General features: G+C 35.5%; 7 protein-coding genes across 7 annotated transcripts; 3 read left to right on the top strand and 4 right to left on the bottom strand.

Moving 5' to 3' along the window:
- Positions 1-14: 14 nt before the first annotated feature.
- B0P05DRAFT_549864 (uncharacterized protein) lies at positions 15-2,445 on the bottom strand. The gene is made up of 11 exons (XM_051579184.1): positions 2,270-2,445; positions 1,735-2,099; positions 1,604-1,682; positions 1,329-1,555; positions 1,217-1,285; positions 988-1,163; positions 817-947; positions 636-773; positions 482-597; positions 336-438; positions 15-293 (listed from the first exon to the last, which is right to left on the bottom strand). The coding sequence occupies exons 2-11, from the start codon at positions 2,049-2,051 to the stop codon at positions 222-224; spliced, it is 1,428 nt and encodes a 475-aa protein (XP_051432958.1). The 5' UTR covers positions 2,052-2,099; positions 2,270-2,445; the 3' UTR covers positions 15-221.
- B0P05DRAFT_549849 (ribosomal protein L4 domain-containing protein) lies at positions 2,258-3,400 on the top strand (the record flags this gene model as incomplete). The annotated part of the gene is made up of 1 exon (XM_051579183.1): positions 2,258-3,400. Exon 1 carries the CDS (start codon positions 2,396-2,398, stop codon positions 3,398-3,400), a length of 1,005 nt encoding a protein of 334 aa, XP_051432957.1. The 5' UTR covers positions 2,258-2,395.
- Positions 3,401-3,519: 119 nt separating this feature from the next.
- Positions 3,520-5,573, top strand: B0P05DRAFT_619264 (P-loop containing nucleoside triphosphate hydrolase protein; the record flags this gene model as incomplete). The annotated part of the gene is made up of 7 exons (XM_051583426.1): positions 3,520-3,626; positions 3,685-3,882; positions 3,936-3,961; positions 4,012-4,388; positions 4,434-4,564; positions 4,637-4,698; positions 4,743-5,573. Coding segments are annotated over exons 1-7 (1,668 nt in total), but the record flags the coding sequence as incomplete, so codon positions are not given.
- Positions 5,574-8,002: 2,429 nt separating this feature from the next.
- Positions 8,003-8,422, bottom strand: B0P05DRAFT_589020 (uncharacterized protein; the record flags this gene model as incomplete). Its single annotated transcript, XM_051582707.1, has 3 exons — positions 8,003-8,071; positions 8,119-8,183; positions 8,245-8,422. 3 exons carry the CDS (start codon positions 8,420-8,422, stop codon positions 8,003-8,005), a joined length of 312 nt encoding a protein of 103 aa, XP_051432955.1.
- Positions 8,423-10,161: 1,739 nt separating this feature from the next.
- On the bottom strand, positions 10,162-11,286 carry B0P05DRAFT_639127 (uncharacterized protein; the record flags this gene model as incomplete). The annotated part of the gene is made up of 3 exons (XM_051583705.1): positions 10,948-11,286; positions 10,767-10,883; positions 10,162-10,706 (listed from the first exon to the last, which is right to left on the bottom strand). Coding segments are annotated over exons 1-3 (678 nt in total), but the record flags the coding sequence as incomplete, so codon positions are not given.
- Positions 11,287-15,954: 4,668 nt separating this feature from the next.
- On the top strand, positions 15,955-17,568 carry B0P05DRAFT_549835 (homeobox KN domain-containing protein). The gene is made up of 3 exons (XM_051579182.1): positions 15,955-16,230; positions 16,323-16,507; positions 16,566-17,568. Exons 2-3 carry the CDS (start codon positions 16,450-16,452, stop codon positions 17,201-17,203), a joined length of 696 nt encoding a protein of 231 aa, XP_051432953.1. The 5' UTR covers positions 15,955-16,230; positions 16,323-16,449; the 3' UTR covers positions 17,204-17,568.
- Positions 17,569-18,114: 546 nt separating this feature from the next.
- B0P05DRAFT_181512 (uncharacterized protein) lies at positions 18,115-19,956 on the bottom strand. Its single transcript, XM_051573160.1, has 4 exons — positions 19,627-19,956; positions 19,550-19,582; positions 19,338-19,505; positions 18,115-19,291 (listed from the first exon to the last, which is right to left on the bottom strand). Exons 1-4 carry the CDS (start codon positions 19,766-19,768, stop codon positions 18,306-18,308), a joined length of 1,329 nt encoding a protein of 442 aa, XP_051432952.1. The 5' UTR covers positions 19,769-19,956; the 3' UTR covers positions 18,115-18,305.
- Between the last annotated feature and the right edge of the window lie 297 nt (positions 19,957-20,253).

Genomic DNA, 20,253 nt, shown 5'->3' with positions numbered 1-20,253 from the left:
AAAAGAAAGACAGAAAAAAAGACACGTCGCGTATTTTTATTTATTCTATTTTATTTTTATTACTATTATTGATAAAAAGAACCATAGTGCATCATGTCAAGTGTATAGAATAATAACATATCATCAACAAGAGACGAAACACAGCCTTAGAAAGCGGTTAAGTTCATTTGCTTCACCTCTTTTGTTTCTAATCATTTGCACTAAAGAAGAAAAAAAAAGTTTTATTTTCGTAAATCCAAAACTTTAAAATCATAATCCGCTATTTGAATATGACCACCTGCTTCTTGTGCACTCTATAGTTGTGTTACAAATAATTCTGTTAGTTGTTTACTTACCGTATAAATGGGCAAATCTGGATGAGGGTGAAAAGCAGGTGTCTGCTTACATTCGCTAATGATATCTAACCCAGGAGGATCTGTCAATCGAAATATACCAAAGCTATGACGAATAAGTACGAACATATACACAATGACTACTTTACTTGGGTTGATATGAAGGGGCACACACAATGGCAATGGCTTCAGGCAGCATAAGTTGATACGAACAATGTGTATGTAGATCCAGAGAACTCAAAAAACAAGATTGTGTAGGATGTGTCTAACAGAATTAAGGCAGGCTAATGGAATAAAACTTACATGAATCCAACCAAAAGTCAATAAGTCATGTTTGTCTTGGATATCAAACAAATCCTCTTCATTTTCTGTTGTACAAGTATCTGCTGTGCCTGTCTGTTTGGGTATAATCAAAGTAGTGATCCTTAAGATATTGTTTTTCTAGCGGAATGATGAGTATGTTATCAAACAGACAGAGACTTACCAAAGTACCAGCCAAAATACCACATGTTTCAATCTTATTCCTCGTATTGGGTTCTGCAATCAAAAGGAACCGAGAATGAATACCCTTAGGCAACAACATTTGTCGAAGTGGTTCTCCTCTTTCAGTAGATGCTTGTTTCATAAGTGGAAATACTATCATGCGATAACTTACCATCTGTTGTAGGTCCTCTAGTACGCTGTTCTTGTTCTAACTTGATCTTGGGTGGTAATTCTGGCGCCTTGTGGTGTGGAAGAGGTAGTTTGGGTGGTAGTGCAGGCAAAAGATGAAGTTTAGGAGGTAATTCTGGTGGTGCAGATGGCTTGATATGGTTACTTTGATAAGTAAACCTTGATCGTTGTATTAGGAACAGTTTTCTATATATATATGTATATTTCTTTACCTGTCACTTTGATTAAACAATGAATGATTTGGATATTCAGTTGTTGGGTATTGTTGATAATGCGTTGGTCTATTGTCTTGTCAGTAAACAACAAGATGTGCACTATACTAACCGAGTTCCTTCGTTGATACCAACACCTGCAACACCTTTCAAAGCCTCTTGAAGATTCCATTCAACTTGGTCATGGGTTGGACTCTTTTCTTGTGTTTGTGGTTGCCATTGGCTGGTTTTGTTTGGAACCGACTGCTTCACTTTTTGTACCTTTTCCAAATAGACATTGTATGCTTCTTCCAGAGCTGGCTTCATGGTTTCTAAGGCTTCTAATGCCTCCAAGCAATTCTAACAGACTATAAATGATCCATGATTTTATATGTTCTCGACATATACTTTGTTTAATAATTTAAGACTTTTTTTGTTTTCTGGATTTCGGTAGGCCGGATGTTTAGGTAGTTCATTGATACCTAAGCTAATCAAACCTTGTTATTTCTCTTTATGCTTTTATTTTTATAGATACGTACTTTGTGTATTTCATGTACAAGATATAAGTACGTTCCAAGTCGTGTTCTAGTTTATAAACCCGGGCTTGTTTCAATAACAAGTCGGCAGAGCGAAAGTAGAGTCTAATAGGTATATTTGGGTCAACAGAAATAGCTGTTTGCTTTTCTAGTTCGGCTGGTGACCTCGGTATAGACATGATAAAGAGAGAAAGGGAATAAAGGGAAACGGGAAAAGGCCAAGCGAATCCAATTTTAAAATAAGCAATGCGGACATTCAATGTGCTTCCGGCTCGAGAGCCCTTCCCATTGTTCTTAGGGTCTTGGTCTCCACGGAACATCTATCCTTTGAATCTCTTTCTTTTTATCTTCATCTAATATACAAGATGGTAAACTATTGTCTATAATTCAACTTCCATCATCATCCATCCACCATGAATCAACATGAATCCTATATCAACGAAAAAAAATCGAATTTGAGACAGATCATGTTGACATGGCGTTGATGACTCATGATGGAACCCATTGTCGAATCTATATACTCATTCATATCTTATAGTCCGCTGCCAGACCTGTTCTTAACGTCTATGCCGACAACGGCAAGAGTGTCTCTACTACTGTTCCCCTCCCCGCTGTCTTCAAGGCTCCTATTCGTCCTGACATTGTCAACTTTGTCCACACTAACATGGCCAAGAACAAGCGTCAACCTTATGCTGTCTCTAGCAAGGCTGGTGAACAAACCTCTGCCGAATCTTGGGGTACTGGTCGTGCCGTTGCTCGTATTCCTCGTGTCAACGGTTCCGGTACTCACCGTGCCGGTCAAGCTGCTTTCGGTAACATGTGTCGTGGTGGTCGTATGTTCGCTCCCACCAAGACCTGGAGAAAGTGGCACATCAAGACCAACTTGAACCAAAAGCGTTTCGCCACTGCTTCTGCTTTGGCTGCTTCTGCTCTCCCCTCTTTGGTCATGGCTCGTGGTCATCGCGTTGAAAAGATTGAAGAAGTTCCCCTTGTCGTTGCTGACTCAGTTGAACAACTCATCAAGACCAAGGATGCTGTTGCTCTCTTGAAGGCTATTAATGCCTACGCTGATGTCGTCAAGGTTTCCAACTCTCGCAAGTTGCGTGCCGGTCAAGGTAAGCTCCGTAACCGTCGTCACAGACAACGTCGTGGTCCTCTTGTGATCTATAACGAAGACAACGGCCTTGTTAAGGCTTTCCGTAACTTGCCCGGTCTTGAGCTTGTGAACGTGCGTCGTCTCAATCTCTTACAACTCGCTCCTGGTGGACACCTTGGTCGTTTCATTATCTGGACTCAATCTGCTGTTGCTCTTTTGGATGAGCTCTATGGTACTTATGAAACTCCCGCCACCTTGAAAAAAGACTACGTCTTGCCCGCTCACATCATGACCAACCCTGATGTTGCTCGTCTTATCAACTCTGACGAAATCCAATCTGTTGTTCGTCCTGCTGGTAACAAGCACCACAAGCGTCCCTTCACTCAAAAGAAGAACCCTCTCAAGAACCAAGGTGTCATGAACCGTCTTAACCCTTACGCTCAAGTTCTTCGTCGTGCTGAACTCATCAAGGCTGAAAAGGTTGCTGCTGGTAAGGTCAAAAAGGACCAAAAGAAGCGTGGTACCTCTACTGCCGCTTCCAAGAAGTTCTTGGAAACTCTTCACTCTGCTTAATCTGCATAAATAAAACCTTTATTTTTTTTTGTCAAGTGTAACTTGTTCCATTGGCTGTCAATAAATCAATTGTTACACAAAAAGGAGATAGAAAAAGAGGAGGAAGGGAGGGGGGGTATAAAATGTTTGCTGTTGAGTTTTCTAATCCCCTTTTTTTCCTCAAACTTTTTTTTTCTAAAAAAAATGATTAAAGATACCCAAGGCCAAATGGCGGCTGTTCAAGTAGGTAACTATCCTTTTCTTTTTTCTTGAGAAATAGCCATGATGATTAAAGTTTGTTTAAGCCATACGAGTGAGGCCACTGATGGAACGTGACCGAACACAACGTTTTAATGGAGAAGTATTAAGATCGCAAGACAGACATATTCAAGTAGTACCACAAAACAAATATTTTCATTATGACCATGTTTTTGGATCAGATACACAACAATGTGAAATATTTGCTCGCTTAGGCGAAAAGCCAGTTCAGAAATTTGTAGAAGGTAGTAAAAAAAAAAAAAAAAAATGAAAATGTGTTACTCAACTTGTTTGATAGGCTATAATGTCACCATGCTTGCCTATGTAAATAATAGAGAGTGAATGCAGTGTGATGTAAGACTAAACTCTATTAGGGTCAAACATCCTCAGGAAAGACATATACCATGGGAACAGCACAACATACGGAAGCTTCAGACCCAGATCAAAACGGCATTGTGCCTCGAGCAATGGCTCTATTGTTCAGTTTGCTTGAGCAACAACAACAACAACAACAGCAGCAGCAGCAGCAAACCATAGGTTTACGCCCTGTATCTCAGCCAAGTTCATCTAAATATCGTTATTCCGTCAAAGTATCCTTTGTTGAGATTTACAATGAAGATTTGATTGATTTATTGAATCCAGCCCCTCCTTCAGAAAAACCACCCGTGACCATCAGAGAGGATACAAAAGGCCACATTTATTGGACAGGCGTAAAGGAAGTAACAGTTCACAACACAGATGATGTTTTATAGTAGGTACCTGGAGTTATATTTGAGATTAAACTTTAAATTATAAGCTTTCTTCAACAAGGTACAGAGAATCGTGCCACAGGTTTTACTGATATGAACGAAAAGTCGTCTCGATCTCATGCTATTTTTTCTGTTACTTTAAAACAAGAACGGTTTGTGTCGAATTCACCTCAGTCAAGTAGAGCGGCCAGTCCAGTACCTTCTAAACCGCAAAAGCAACGATTATCCAAACCTGCTGCCACAAATGAAGATGGTGATTGGGTCATTACGAGTTCTAAATTTCATTTTGTAGATTTGGCTGGTAGTGAAAGAGTAAGTGAATCGTATTTATGAGTCTTACTAACATGAGTCAATAGCTCAAACGAACAGCAGCAGAAGGAGACCGAAGAAAGGAAGGTATCAATATCAATGCGGGCCTATTAGCACTCGGCAATGTCATCTCAGCACTAGGTGATCCTTCAAAAAAAAGCACACATGTGCCTTACCGTGATTCCAAACTCACTCGACTCCTGCAAGATTCATTGGGCGGTAGTGCCATGACACTTATGATTGCCTGTGTCAGTCCAGCCGAATCCAACTTGTCAGAAACACTCAACACACTTCAATACGCTAATCGCGCACGCAACATCAAGAACAAAATGGAAAAGAACGAGATGGAGGAATGGATGACAAACGACAATCTTGATTTCTTGCGCAACACAATTTCCAAACTCAAGGCTGAACTTCGCAATAAGCCAACCAAATCTATCGAGAATTCACGTGTGCTGTCTGATTTTGGTAGTGAGGAACATCCTGATTTTGATGAACTGTATCATCAACAGCATGTCATGATTGCAGACTTGCAGCAACAAGTAGAGGAATTACAGGGAGCAGCCGAGTTTGTGAAAGAACGCAATGTAGTAGTGGAAAAGGAGCTGGTCAGGTTGCGTCAAGAACAGTCGACGGATTTTGATTTTCAGCACTTGGTGGAGCCTGTGATTGAAGAATATGAAAAATCTATTTCAGGTCTAGAGTCTCAATTGGCTATGATTCGAGCTGCTCTAAGCCATTCGGATCAGGGATTTGAAGAACAACAGGCCAAGATTGAACAATTAGAGATTGTGATTGAAAGCCAAGAAAAGACCATTGGTGAATTGCGACGTCGTGTAAGCAAGTTGCTGGAACGTCGACTGAAAGACGAGACTTATATTACTGAGCTTGAGAAAAAGCTCATGACAGCAGTAGAAGAAACAGTGCATGATCGAGAAATGTTGAGTGAATTACGAGGCAAGATATTGAAGCTGAAAGAAGTGGACGAAAATACTGAAGAATACATTCATGATTTGGAGAGTCGACTGACTGCCAGCGAATCAGAACGTATGGCATTAAAAGACAAAGTGAATGAACTGATGAGTTCAACCAAGATTGAAATTCAGGGCAGTGAAGAAGAAAAAATAATGGTAGATCAAGAACATCAAAAGGAGCTACAAGCATTACAGGAAAAGCATGATGCAACTGAAAAAGAACGTCAGCGACTACAAGCCCAAGTAGATCAACTGCTTGCTCAAACCGCCTCCCAAGGTGAAAGTTTTGAACATGCTATCAAGAATCAAGAAGAAAGTAGAGAAAAAGACCACCGAATTCGAGAACTTGAATCAAGCTTGGCTAATTTACATCATGAGCATCAAGACACGCTCAAGGAGTTAGATGAAGTACTTTTGCGATATCAGGAAGTGCTTGAACATGCACCTTCAAATGCAGATGAAGAAGTACAGCTTTTACGTCAATCAATTCAACATTTAGAACACGAATTAGACATGTCTTCTAAGCGTGAATCGATCTTTAGACAAATGTCAGAAGAACATAATGAATCAGCCCAAGTGGAAAAGACACTTCAGAATCTCGAAGTACAAGATGTGAACGATAACAATGAATTTGTTTTACGTAGCCTGGATACCCTTCAAAAGAAATACGAGCACTTACGTATTGAAATGCAACTACAAAACATACATGTTGAACAAGAACAAGAACAAGACATCGAAGCACATAGCATGGCTGATTTCCGTGCTTGTTTCGAGTCTCAATTGCTTGCTTATAAACGTGAAATCAAAAACTTGACCCGTGTCATCAAAGACATCAGACGCGTTCGATCCAATGAAAGCAAGAACATGGTTCATCCTGAACATCGCATCTTGATGAAAAGCCTTGTTGTTCTTGACAAACAATTAATAGAACAGTACGAAAAAATGAAATTAGAAGCCAAGCGGTTCTCAAGCGATATAACAGAGCTGATGCATTATGACCATGAATTAATCAAAGACGACAGTACACACAGTAACCATTCCTCTGTTCCTTCCTCGCCTCGTATTCGTAACTCTATGATTCGTCCGCCTACAAACTTTAGTACAGGCAGCACAGGTAGCAATCGATCATCCATTGTGACTACACTTGAAGAGGAGGACAGTTTTGATAAAGACGAAAAGAACCAAATAGCTATTCAAACACGACTATTAATAGCAAAACACGACTTGAAAGCACATCAAGCAGTGGTGAGTGCATTGGAATACAAGTTCAAAACCGCAGAAATTGCATTAAATACGTGCAAGAAGCGTATGGAAGGTGCTGCGTCTGTGACAGACGTAGAGATTGAAGAACTTATGTCAAAAATGGACGCTATGCAAATCCAATTAGAAACCAATGAAAAGAAATCTATTCTGATAGATTAGTTTCTCTTTTTTGTATTTCATAATGGAATGATATCTATATGTACATTTTTATAATAAAGTTTATACATTATTCGAGCACATCTGCATAAGGTAAATCTGCCCCCTTTCCTTATATAATTTTTTTTTTATGAACATACACTTTTTGAAATAAAAATGGGACAGAAAAAAATTATATAAGCTACCTGCCTTGTTTAAAATGGACTCTACTATTCACGAAGACGGGAAAGGCAACATGTTTAACGATTAAGGCGACGTAGTTGTTGAGATGGGGATGGAGATGGAGGTTGACGAAATCAATTATCCCCTGGACAATGTTACAAACTTCGATCAGTATACTGATCTGAGGCCTCCCGAGAAGATGCAGCAGGGCCCTAAAGGAAACCTTGAGAAGCAGCCTAATTCTCTTTCTGAAACAAAAAAAAAAAAAAAAAAAAAAAAAAAAAAAAAAAAAAAAAAAAAAAAAAAAAAAAAAAAAAAACCATACAAGAGGACACTAACTTGGTTTTCATTGTATAGTTTCGATTCTTGTTAGGCATTTTAAAATTTCATTGAATGCATGTTTTGCGTTTATTATACCTGATCCTTGAACTATTCCCTCTTTCAACAACAGAAGCCTTATTTCTTGCTCTATTACTTCTGTGCTTGTGTGTTTCGAAGAGCAATAGACCGGCTGCCCAGGAATGCTGACATCTTTGAAGAGGAAAGCCATGAGTAACAGCATTGCTTTCAAGCTTAAATGTGTATTTTGCGAATAGAGCAGAAGACACTTCAGACCATAAAGGCAACACAGCTGCTTGTCATTCTTCTTTAAAGCTTTCAGCAGCTCTAACTCCATTTCATCGTGGGTATTTTTTGCGATGGTTCTGAGGATCCTGTAGTCATTCTCATTCGCTTTATCATCAATTAAAAGATCAGTGATATTTCTTTCTTTCTTGAATAAGTTGATCAGGACAAGCAAACGCAACCGTGGCGTAACGTGTCTATGTTATCCATGAGAGCCGAATGCTTTTGTTGCTTCCTTAAGTACTCTAGGAATGTCTCGGAAGCCCATCAAGTTTGGATTAAGAGAGTTGGCAACAGCGCCTTCTCTTGCTGCATTTTCCAAAAACAAATGTTTATACATATTCTAAAGAAATAGCTTGTTTTTTTTTACCTTGTTGAGCTGCTTCAAGAACTTCACAATTGATCTCATTACTATCACTTTGGGCAAAAGAGGGTGCTAATAAATGCATCAATCCCTCGAGTATTTGAGTCTGTGATTCGATTTTTTGTTCGAGTTGGGAAACTTGTTGTTGCATTTGAGTGATTTTGTAAATAGTCGTTTGGTTCATATTTGTAAGACAGAAAGACAATTGCAAGAAAAACCAAAAAGCTATTTCTGCTAAAAGAAACCCAAACAATTACTAAATATTCAACATAACTCAATATACTCTTTTTAGATGAGTCTCATGTCAAACTCTTAGGAGTGCATCAACGTATTGCATTGTGCAAACCTTTTTTTTTTTTGTTTTTAATAAGAAACGTTATTAGTATTATTGTACTTGTAAAAAAAAAATAAAGAATTTTTTCACTCATAAAGCTACTATTATTGTCGCAGTACTTGTCGCCTCATAACTTTTATTGTTGACAAAACGAACAAGTTTGTTCCCCACAAACAAGAAAATCAATGATTTTGAGTGATATGAGTTGCTTTTTAGAAAAATAAAATAAAAGTTGTTGACATTTCGAACAAGATTAGCAAAAAAGTTACTTTTTCTTGTTTGTTTTGCGAACAATATTAGTAAAGTCAAACAACTAATTCGTCATAGTGGAATGGACTGATGGTAGCAGGTCGGATGTAGTTTATGCGTTGCCAATTAAAATCACTGCCACCAATATTAATTGAACTTCAATATCAGATTGACCAAGATTTTATGCTAAGGCTTATAACATATGCATCTCATACTTATAAACGCTACAAAGTACTGCCAATTATTCTTGTAATTGTAACCAAATCTTTCTCAAGTGCCGGCTTCCAAAGAGAATTTACTATCAGTAGAAATGGACTTCTACTCGAAGCAAGCTGCAAGTTTTGGGCCAAAAAAATGCGTACTACTGACTGCTAATGCTGTGTCTAATCACTTAAATCAAGGGACATTGGATCCTATGATTGCCCTAGGGCTCTTTCTTACTCGTCACGAACTATATCAAATTCCAGAGCATCATAGGTCAAATGCAGCCTTAATGTTATTGTGATGTTTGGGTTGTGAAATGAAAATAAAATAGAATAAAAAGAAAACAAAGAAATACAGTGAGACTGTTCAGTACTTCTTTATTACAAAATTGATTGATTGTTTTTTGAAATATATCTTTTCCAGGTTGTCTTTTATACTACCTGATTTATTGACTAATTGTGATTATTGATTATTGATTACTTAACACTTTGACAGCTTGTGTCTGGGAGTTGACAATGTAGATTCTCCTTTAATCCTCCTGGTTATCTAAAAGTTACCATTATGATTTCCTTATTTGTAAATATCCATATTATCCCAGTTATCGTTATTTACTGTCATTATACAATGCTTACCTTATATTTATGATGTATAGTGCTATAAGTGGTTATTCATTTATATGATGAAAGACTATTTATTATATTTTGTATTGAAAGTGCTCAGATCACCACAGTTATTGTCTTCTACCGCAAAAGAGATTCTGTCAAGAGAAACCTATCAAAGGATTAAGAAATCAAGCGCTTTTCACCAATTAAATGATTGAAGAGAACGATAATCGAGTAGACAGCATCAACAAAAAAACAAAGAGTTATGCAGAAAAAGGAATACTTGCGATTGAACAAATACAAAAAAAAATTTGGAAGAGGATAATACAAGGGAAGAGAATAGTGTTACAACAAAGATATATACTACTGAAGATGCTCTATTTATTGAAAGTTTGAGCAAGCCAGGAAAAAACAAAAACTGGAAACTTATATTTAACAAAGGCAAAGCAGAAGGTTTTTTTCAGTCATATAAATCATCTGACAGTCTAAAATCCTCTTACCATCATATCCAACGACGAAAGAAACAACAAGAATAATGTTTTTATTAATGTCTTTATTATCGAAATAAAAGTTTTTATTTAAACTTTCTCTATTTGTTACAACTTCACATGTCAAACTTATAGTTTCAGTTTCTAAATTGTGGTGAAAGATAAGTGTTTTGTTTGGATTACATATAAACTGACACAATGGCGTAAGTGAAGGTCTAGGCGTATTAGTCACACTTTTGTTGACTGAATCAGGAAAAAACAAAAAACATTTCCGCGCCCAAAAGTTGGACTTACATTGCACTAAAAATAAGTCGTCAACAACACTGAATTCGTTATCATCCATCAAACTAGACAAGCCATTGATAGAGATAATTAAAACTGTAGGCAAAAGCCTAAATTTTCCATAAACCATCGTACAGTACTCAATAGTGTCCAACATTGTAACATGGGTAACTTCCTCGTGAACAGCAACAAGTACTGGAGCAAGTCTGTCATCATTCTTTTCTCGCGAAGCATACAAGGTATATACACCTTGGGTATCAGTCCATTCAGTTTGGGCTGGAATATAGCTATTGGCAGGAATACTTGCATCTATAGACAATTTGTGTTAAATACATACCATATCTTTATACAAGTAATAAAATACATTACCAACTAAAGAATGAACAACCAGATTTATGATTTTTGGATCACTCAGTAACAATTTACTCATGCGATCTTCACCAGGCTTCCACTTCAAAGGCAGGATGAGATCTTCTTTATCTTTCACTAATTGAATGAGCTTCTTAGTCAAGTTTTTTATACAATCGAAGACATTAATTTGTTTATTTACAATTTTGAGTGGACATACTACAATGAGAAGAGGAGGGAAATGACCAAAAAGTTTATACGTCGCCGTATATGTCACTGTCACCGTTTCCTTACTATCGTCGCCGTCACCGTTTCTTTCGCTCAAAATGATTAGTCTAAAGTGAGCAAGAACATGCTAGAAAATTTGTTATGAGAATGTGATAGATAGGTGTCTATTAATATCAAAATATATATTAATGAATCCTCAGCACATCTTTCCTTTTTCAAAATCTGCTTTAGAATATGAGCATTTTGCATTTAATCACAAGCGACTTTTAGTGAAATCAGAAAATACATATCATTTTTAGGTCAATTTTATTTAGACATAAAGAGACAATCATTTTCGGCTTAGTGCCATTAATTTCTTGGAAAGTGACTTTTATTTTTTTGTTAGGGACATTAGTCTACAGCAGGTTTTTATTGGTTATTTATTACCAATAAGAGATCACATCGGTCCAGTTAGAGAGTAAAACTGCCTTTTTTTATTAGGCAGGTTATCATTTTTCTTATTGCGCGCATCATAAACAGATGCTCAAAGACCCCAAAAATCATTACGTTTGGTCATTGAGATTATTTTTGATATTTTGCACCAGCTACATCTAAACTTGTTGTTTGATCTGCAATGACAGCTATTTCAAGCATTTGGAGGCTGTTTAGGAATGCAAAAAAAAATGGGTAAATAATTTTTTGTAGGTAACAAAATGCCTTTGTCGTGTCTTTTATTGAATTACTCCTACTTTTTATAGCGCAAATTGAATAGTCGGCCCAAATGGGCTGAATGGATTTTTTCAAGAATCGATTGACTTAAAGAAACTCTTCTGAAGCAAAAGCAATCCATTTCATCCATAAGTTATACAGAACACAGAAGGCTCGTCAAATGATACGCAATAAAAAAACAGTTAGAAGGAAGAGTGTCTAACGTGCAATTGCAATTTTGAACTTCGGCCCATTTTGGGCCGATCGGACTAATCTTCACTTGTCACTTAAAAAAAATTCCATTTCATTAAATGCAGACAATAGATCAAGCTATACCTTGTCTTGGAGTTGAGAGAACCCTGGTTTTGATTTTGTTTCATGGACTTGGGTCTAAAAAAAGAATAACACTTCATTGCAGCACTTATTGGTGATGAAATTAAATAAACATTAGAATAACTTCCACTAACGAGTTCCTGCTTTAATCTTTAGTCACTATTTTGCATAAAAAAATCGTAAGAATAATGACTTAAAGACATACAAGAAGCTGTACAAAAAGATATCCTCGATCCAGATGGCTTTTCTTTCCTAGCTGCAATGACATTCCTTAATTCATGCTTTCTCTAGCAAGTATCCTAGTAAATACCTTCAATGTACGCTTTATTGCAAGCAATGCACATTTTGATCTCTGATCCTCTCTTTTAATGAATCTGTATTCACTTCGTTAAAATTTTTATTGTTCATATTCTCTTTTCAGTGTAATATAAGCGATTAATCTCTTTATACAAATCATGTAAACGCTGATACAAGAAAATTATATTTTTCAAAAAAAGTTAAATGCCTAAAATTTTTAAAAGAGCAAACACCTTGATTCTAACCCTATGAGAACAGGAAATACCAAATAGCTTGAGAGAAAGTTTGTGCATTGAAAAGGTAAAAGAGCTAATCAATTAGGAGCACTAGACTCAAACGTAGATAGCCAAGTACGCAAAAACTTTAATAACCATGTCACATTGTCTCACTATACTCAATAAAGATAGAGTGAAATGCTACTACAAACAAGATCAGCTGAAAAAAAAAATTGCAACATTCTAAAGTATATAATAAGTGAGATTTTTTATTGCAATAGACTTTATAGATCAAGTAGATCGTAAGGACTTCTTTTCTGCATATACTAAGCACAAATAAAAGCAAGCAGAGACATTATGAAAACTAGTTTTGATGATCCTATTGATCTCTGTCACTCCTATGAAATAACTTGTACGACATCATGTGTGTAAACAAGAGAGCCTTTCATCGAATCTCCTAATCCTTCTGATACCGTCTCTTGCCACAAAACACAAGAAGGCGTCCTATCAAACACCCTTAATTTAACCATCATCGTTCTTGTGGTACGTTTTACGCACCACAAAAAGCATTTTACAAATTTCTCACAATGTCATGCGTATTGCAAAGTAGTCTATCGAATATGCAGAACTTGATCCAAATCTTGATTTTAACGACAAAGTATATTCAATTAAACAAAACCATAAAAAGCATCTTGTTGAGAGGTATCGAATGGACACAGATTGCTCCTCTGTATGATAGGAGCATAATAAAATGTAATAGACAAGTGCATTAATTTGATACGTTTTGGACTTGTATTTTATTTCATCTCGGCACTTTTGATATGTATTTCAAGGTAGAATACATGTATGCATAAGAATCAAGCGCTTTTTCATAAATCTGATTCAGCTTTTCATTGTATTTGTATTAATCAAAATAAGTAGCGTTTCAATCTAGAAAAGTAGGATATGCCTGTAAAAAGTAGCTATCGCTACTAATTTGGAGCATTGATCTTTTCATGTGCTTACTAAGCATAAACATCATTGTGCGATATTCTCCATTGGCTTACTCTTAGAGGAATTCGATTTTCAAAGAACATGCGTATAGATCAAATCAAGTAGCTGGTGGTTACATTTCTTTGTTCACTATTGTTAAAAAAGAAACATAGTCAGACGGTGACTTTATTATATCAAGACTATTTATCTTTTTTTTTCTCACCATCAAAAAATAGAGACAAATATTCTGGTTCTACTCGAAACTCGCGGTGATGACCGAGAATCATCTGAATTAATAAAAACTGCGCTATATTACCTGCGGCGTAATCTTGTAACATGTCAGTTAATAAGGACAACCCCATATTTAGGGACACTACAGTCAAAAGAAGCCTAGCAATTGTATTACAAAATATCAAAACGATCTTGTCGACATCTCACTTTCATTTTTCTTCTTTTTTTCTCATAGAAAGATGTCTTTTTTTGTCCTACTCCAATATGCAAGAGCAAACCATATACCGCGGTGACAGATATAAAACAGGACTCGAACGTGTGCGACATTCAACTTATCAGACGATGTTTTATAAAATGGCATGTAGGAAGAAAGTTCTTTTTCTTATCTGTTCTTAAAAGGCGGTCAATAGAAGCTTTTCTTATTTGTTTATTTATTTTGTTGCACGAGTTGTTTAGCAGAAGCTTATTCCAAAATATTTTGACAGTTAAATTTGCAAGTACGCCGATCGAAGTTGAAATCGTTTTCTCGGTCTTCTAAAGCGAATCATATTGCTTAATTCTTTGACAATCACGATTTTCGACGAAAATCAAATTTTTTATTGGCTCGACATTCTCGCTCATTCATAGTTTCCCTTTTTAGAGAAAACCAAAACACCTGATTTGCAAGAGATGCACTTTAATGGGAATGTCTATTATGAATCAAACTAAATAAATTACTATTATACTTTATTCTTTTATCTAGGCATAGAGATATAAAAGACTCTTTTTTCTGACATTATTTTCAGAAAAGCTATGGCTTATCAAGATAGCCTATATAAGTAAAGTACAGCATTAAAGTTCAAACTGTCCCTTATAAATGACGTATCGCCAACACGTTACTTTTTAATCCAAGTTAAGACAACGAACACCTTTTATTGTGTTGAATGAGGAAGCAATTAGATGTACTATAAAGCAAAACATATGTTAGACTTAACCTTTTTAAGAAAATAATGTTCAGGTTCTTGCAAAACCTTGAAGTCAAATACAGGCTTATGATAGGGTCTTCAATAGATAGTTGCATTTCCTGTCAATTTTTTTATTCCAAAAAAAGTTTAAATATGCTATACTCAGGATGAATGAAATTACCTGATAAATACAAGGTGACAGAATAGTGCGTTTGGTAACTAGCGATACTGACAAGTTCTTTTTTTTTCCAGAAAAGAGGAATGCTGTATCACCCAATTTTTTTTTTACTAGAGACGTCTGATTCTATTTATCTTATTTTGTAAAAAGTTCTTTTATTCTGAAAAAAACAATAAAGAGGGTTTGAATGCTTATTTCTTGAATTCAATTAATTTATGCAACTACAGGATAATCAGATAACAGAAAAAAAAAACTAGACATTCAATATGTCAAACTCAGCTTAATGACATGTGTCTCTTCACTATTTACAAAAGAAGAAGAGGGCATTCCAGACTATTTCCCACAATCAATTATTACGTCGATAATGATGTAAATTACACATTTTGATGTAAAGTTAATGAAGAAAGTATATGTTTTTTCTTAATCGGCTCATATGACCTATAAAGCAAGATTGCCATGTACGAGCTAAGGGACTATAGGTTACACTTAAATTCTTTATCTACTTAGAATTTTACGGAAAAAAATAATACAACAATCGAATAATGAAATGGAAAAGATTAAACAAAAAAAAACCATAAATTAAAGTTGATTCCTTTATGTTCTACTCTTAATAGAAAAAAGAAAGTTCCCTTGGTCTGTGCACAACAACATTAATCAGATACGTATGTAAAAATACTGATAGTTTTTTCTTTAACAAAAAGGTTGTTCATTCAACACATGTTGGAAGAATAGAAGACTTTCAAATCTTTTCCTTATTAATTTAAAGCTTTATGTAGTACTAGAAATGTTGTTATTCACCTTCTCATACAACATAATGAGATCAAGGTTTAGAATACAAAGAAATGAGTAATCATGAATCCTGAAAATAATCCCTTTGTGTATTCAAGAACCTGTCTCAACCCATGATCAGCTTGATCTATTCCGTAATAATGATTTTGTAGAGTGCTCCTGCTAAATTTCTTTATAGAGTCTATTGAGCATAGAATCTGTATTCAAACAAGAAAACGTGCTTTATACTATTACAAGAATAGTTTATATACATTGGCTAGTACTGATCAACAATGCGTACATGAAAAAAGTACAATGAAAAAGGACAAAATGCTTGAAAAAAAAAAAAGGTCCGGGGCTCAACTGGTAATATGGACTATTTAATTTTTATTTTTTTATTTGTCCCCATATATAAAAGACTTTGTGTTCATTGATTGCTCTCTTTCCTTCTTTCTTTCTCTATTTCCTTTTTGCAATTCTATTTCTGTTTCTATTTCATTTTTTTTTTCGACTATATTTTGTTTTTAATTGATATCGCTAACAAAGAAAAAGAAAACATTTCTTCTTTTTCTGTTTATTTATTTGTGCGTCTTGTTTGATTATAGATGAATCATTGTTTTCCACAACAAAAAGTAAGGTAGTCCAGAGAAAAAAGAACTTTTTTTTTTTTTTTTTTTTTTTTTTTTTTTTTTTTTTTTTAAAAACATACTAACGACTTGAGTAAGAAAACCTTCTCACCTATCGTTTTGTTCAATGATAATGATAGTGGCGTTTCGTCATTATCGTTTAGAGATGATAACCAAATTAAAGTTCAATCTCTTATTGAAGAACATCGCCTAAGAACAAGAGACATGCTGGAATATAATGCACAAGTATGGGAAAATGAAAGACGAATGAATGTTTCATCAGGTACAAGAAAAAAATATTTTGGGCATCGTGATAAACTAAATCAATTTCTTGAATAAAGCTTTGCTAGATATTTCTTTAACAGAACCAGTGACACGCAAGGAATCATTATCATCATCCACCACAGAATCACTTCAGCAAACATCTCCTATGAATGACCAAATTAACGACATAGAGCGTCAGATGTATACGTTTGATATCCATACAAACAATCATCCAATATCCCCAAAAGAAGAAACCCCTGTTAGCAAAGTGACAGAAGATCAAATCACAACGACGTTTATCACCGAGCCTCAATATTACCATACCTACAGACCCTATATTAGTAGAAGAAGACGACGAGAGAACCTACCTAAAGAAGTGACCGAATACCTAAAGCAGTGGCTTATTATGCATAAAAAACATCCATACCCAACTGAACGAGAAAAGCAAGAACTAGCTGATGAGACTGGACTGATGGTCAATCAAATAAGCAATTGGTTTATCAATGCTCGTCGTCGTATTCTGCAGCCTTTGCTTGAGTACGAAAGTCATCAACAACAGAAACAAAGGCGAAAACAACAAAAGCAGCAGCAACACTATCATCATCAGCAGGAGCAGTCGGCAAATGATTATCATCTCGCTTCTTCTGAAAACGATAACAGTAATCCAGTTGTTCAAAATAAAAAACAGTTATCAGAAATTGCCCACAATGTGTAAAGGTAAGAAGTAAAAGAAAAAGTGTCATTTTAATCCAAAAACGTATCTAGAATTTCGATTGTAAAAAAAAAAAAACCATGTACATTCTATCGTTTTTCAACTTGTCTTGCTATTTATGCTATTATCTTTTAATTCCCTTTCTATGCTCGTTTTTAGGCCTATTATGATATTAAAGAGAAAAAAGTACTCGCTCCATATACCTTTTTTTTTAAAAAAAAATAATAAACCACCAATTTATATTATGTAATCTTTACAAAACAAAACAAAAAATATTTAGAGAGAAAAACCATCTAAAGCAAGTGGTTTACTTTCTAAATGAGTTTTATCGTGTGATTGTAGTATGCCGAAAAGGAAAGAGAGAGAAAGAGAAAGAAAGAAACTCTAAACTTTAAGTAAAACTTTTTGAGCTGTTTTTGCAATTCTAGTTATAATCATGTTTCAAAAATTGAGCTTTGTTTTGAACATGAAATTACTTCAACTTTTCTCTCTCCCTCGCGCGCGCTCTCTCTCTCTCTCTCTTTCTCTTTCTCTTTCTCTTTTTTTAGAACTAAAGTATGCCCAAATAAAAAGAGAAAAACAAACGCCCAAAAAGAAAAAAATTTAAACTTCACATATGTTATCCTAAAGAAAAATATAAAATCAATCAATTGACTAATGTAGTACACATAACCAATAACGAAGCCTCTCGATCAACAAGAAATGTACGATTGCAATGGCAGGTTACACTGTTTAATGTAATATACCCGGGAGAACCTGTTCCTATTTCCTGATATTAGTAAAATAAAGAGAGGTCGCGCAGTTCTTTTTTTAGTGACAAAGAATGCATACATATATGGTTTAAAAACCCCAAACATCGCCAGTCGAAATACCGTTCTCTTGTTACTGTACACTAATTTAACGTTGAACAAGTATATAAATACCTAACATAATTACTAATTTATTTTCACCTCATGAAAAATAGAGCAAACAAACTTGAGGTAATCCTTTATTATGATAATTATTATGGTTTTTAAAGATATGAACAAGATAAATTGCGCATGAAAAAAAAAAGAAGAAGATACATTTGGATTAAAACATAGCCGGCACGTCAATAAATGACAGTTCAGACAAGAATATGGCTAATTCTATCACCTTTTCCTCCATGTTGAGAATGACTCATACGAACCATTTTCTTCATAGCGTTCTTGACTTGTGCTGATTTTTGTCGTGGTGGTTCTGACAGCCCGACAAGTGTTTCTTCACTATCAAAGAAATCATGCTTGGATGCATATTTGCGGATATTCAGCTTGAGATGTGAAAGTGAATTGTTCAGCTTTTTTAATGGATTGGACTTATCTTGTGATTCGTACAGTTTGATCATGTTTTCTGTATAGATTCTGATGGCATAAAACTCATTGAAGGCTTGAGCGAGTTGGGCCTCTACCCAAAATGCTTTGGAGCTAAACAGGTACGACATACTAAAAGGATCAGAGCGCTTTGGAAGCAAGGGCTTACAAGCTTCACGCAAGATACGGTAAAGTATTGGAGAAGCATGTATATTCTTTTTAGATAGCATATCAGCACTAGTAAAGATAGATATCCATGGTTTTTCTGGAGGTTCAGGAATCAAATCATAGTCATTATCCAACATGGACTGAACGCCCAATATATGATCCGTCCAATCTAGACTCGCCTTTTTCTTTCGGGAGGCTACTCTATTATAGTGTTTTGCTCTGGCCAATGTGCCTTGCGACTTGCAGATAGGTCGATATTCGCTGTAAAAGCTATGGCATGAATACGAGGGCGCGTCTTGGTATCCAGAATCAATACGATGTATAAGTTTAGCCTGTGTAGCTTTCTTCTGACGATGTTTAATTTTGGCATGTTCTATTATCATTCGAGTTAAGAAATGACCCGCTTTTTCCGCCATGATGGGACTACAGTCGGCAGGACCCAAGACTACTTTCCCCAAAGCATCACCTAGCTTGTAAGCATTTAGTTTGTTTTGTTGTTTGTGGTCAAGTAATTCAATCAAAAATTCTAATATGTCAATTAAAAACTGTTCACTTTTACTGCTGATTGTATTAGAAAGACTCGATAGTGTGCATGCTATAGACATATTAGTATAAGGCCATCCCATGGTCCATTCACTTGCTTGAATAATTTATTTTTCGCCAGGTTTTTTTTGAAATGATACGGTCATGTCCACTCCAAAGGGTTTCCAGCATAAGTGAAGCAACTGAGTGAATATGTACGTCCAAGAGGTCCTCTTTTGTACATTCTTGTCTATCAAAGACCTTGATAAACAAGCCCTTATTAGGCACTAAAATTGATCAATGTCACGGCGACAAAAACTACTGAACTTACTTGATTTACAAAAAATTTTGGGCTCATCAAGTCCTTGTCATGATTAGCATGAATTTTTTTTTCTAAATTATTCTCACCTCTTTTTCTGATTTCATCAATACACAAATAAGTAATGTTGGTAACAAAATCAAAAGAATAGTCAATCATTGTTAAACAAGAAAGAAAAGATAATAGTAAACAACTTTTTATTTGTTTTATTTTAAAATGGCAAAACTTCATCCTTCCCCCTTTCCTTTTTTTTTTGGAAGGGGCAGGTAAAAGTGATATACATGTCTCTCTTATATATATATAGCATGATGAATATCACATCTTTGCCGATGAAAAGGATCAATGTAGCATTATTTAATCAATTATCATCAACAAATAAATAAATAAACAAAGAGAGAGAGAGAGAGAGAGCCCTTTTTATGTCTATTCATTTATGTTATTCAATGCTATGCAAAGACTTCCTTTATACATAGGAGAACTTTTTTTTAAAAAAAAAGAAAAATGATGCAATGTAAATAGACAGTATGCGCGCGCGCGCGCGCCTCTCTCTTTATAAATCAAGGAAGCATTTATAGCTAGTGATATCTGCTTGATTCACCTATAGCTCCTTAATAGAAAGGAGACCAAGTTGAGACTAAAAGCATAAAGAAGTTGCTACCAGTTGCGTCAGCAAGGCGCGGCTTGAAAAAGAAACGAACTGGTGTCACCGGGCTAAT

The sequence above is a fragment of the Gilbertella persicaria genome (genome assembly GCF_025201335.1).
Source record: "Gilbertella persicaria strain CBS 190.32 chromosome Unknown B0P05scaffold_31, whole genome shotgun sequence".
Lineage (NCBI taxonomy): Eukaryota > Fungi > Mucoromycota > Mucoromycetes > Mucorales > Choanephoraceae > Gilbertella > Gilbertella persicaria.
This window is presented reverse-complemented; position numbering and strand designations above follow the sequence as displayed.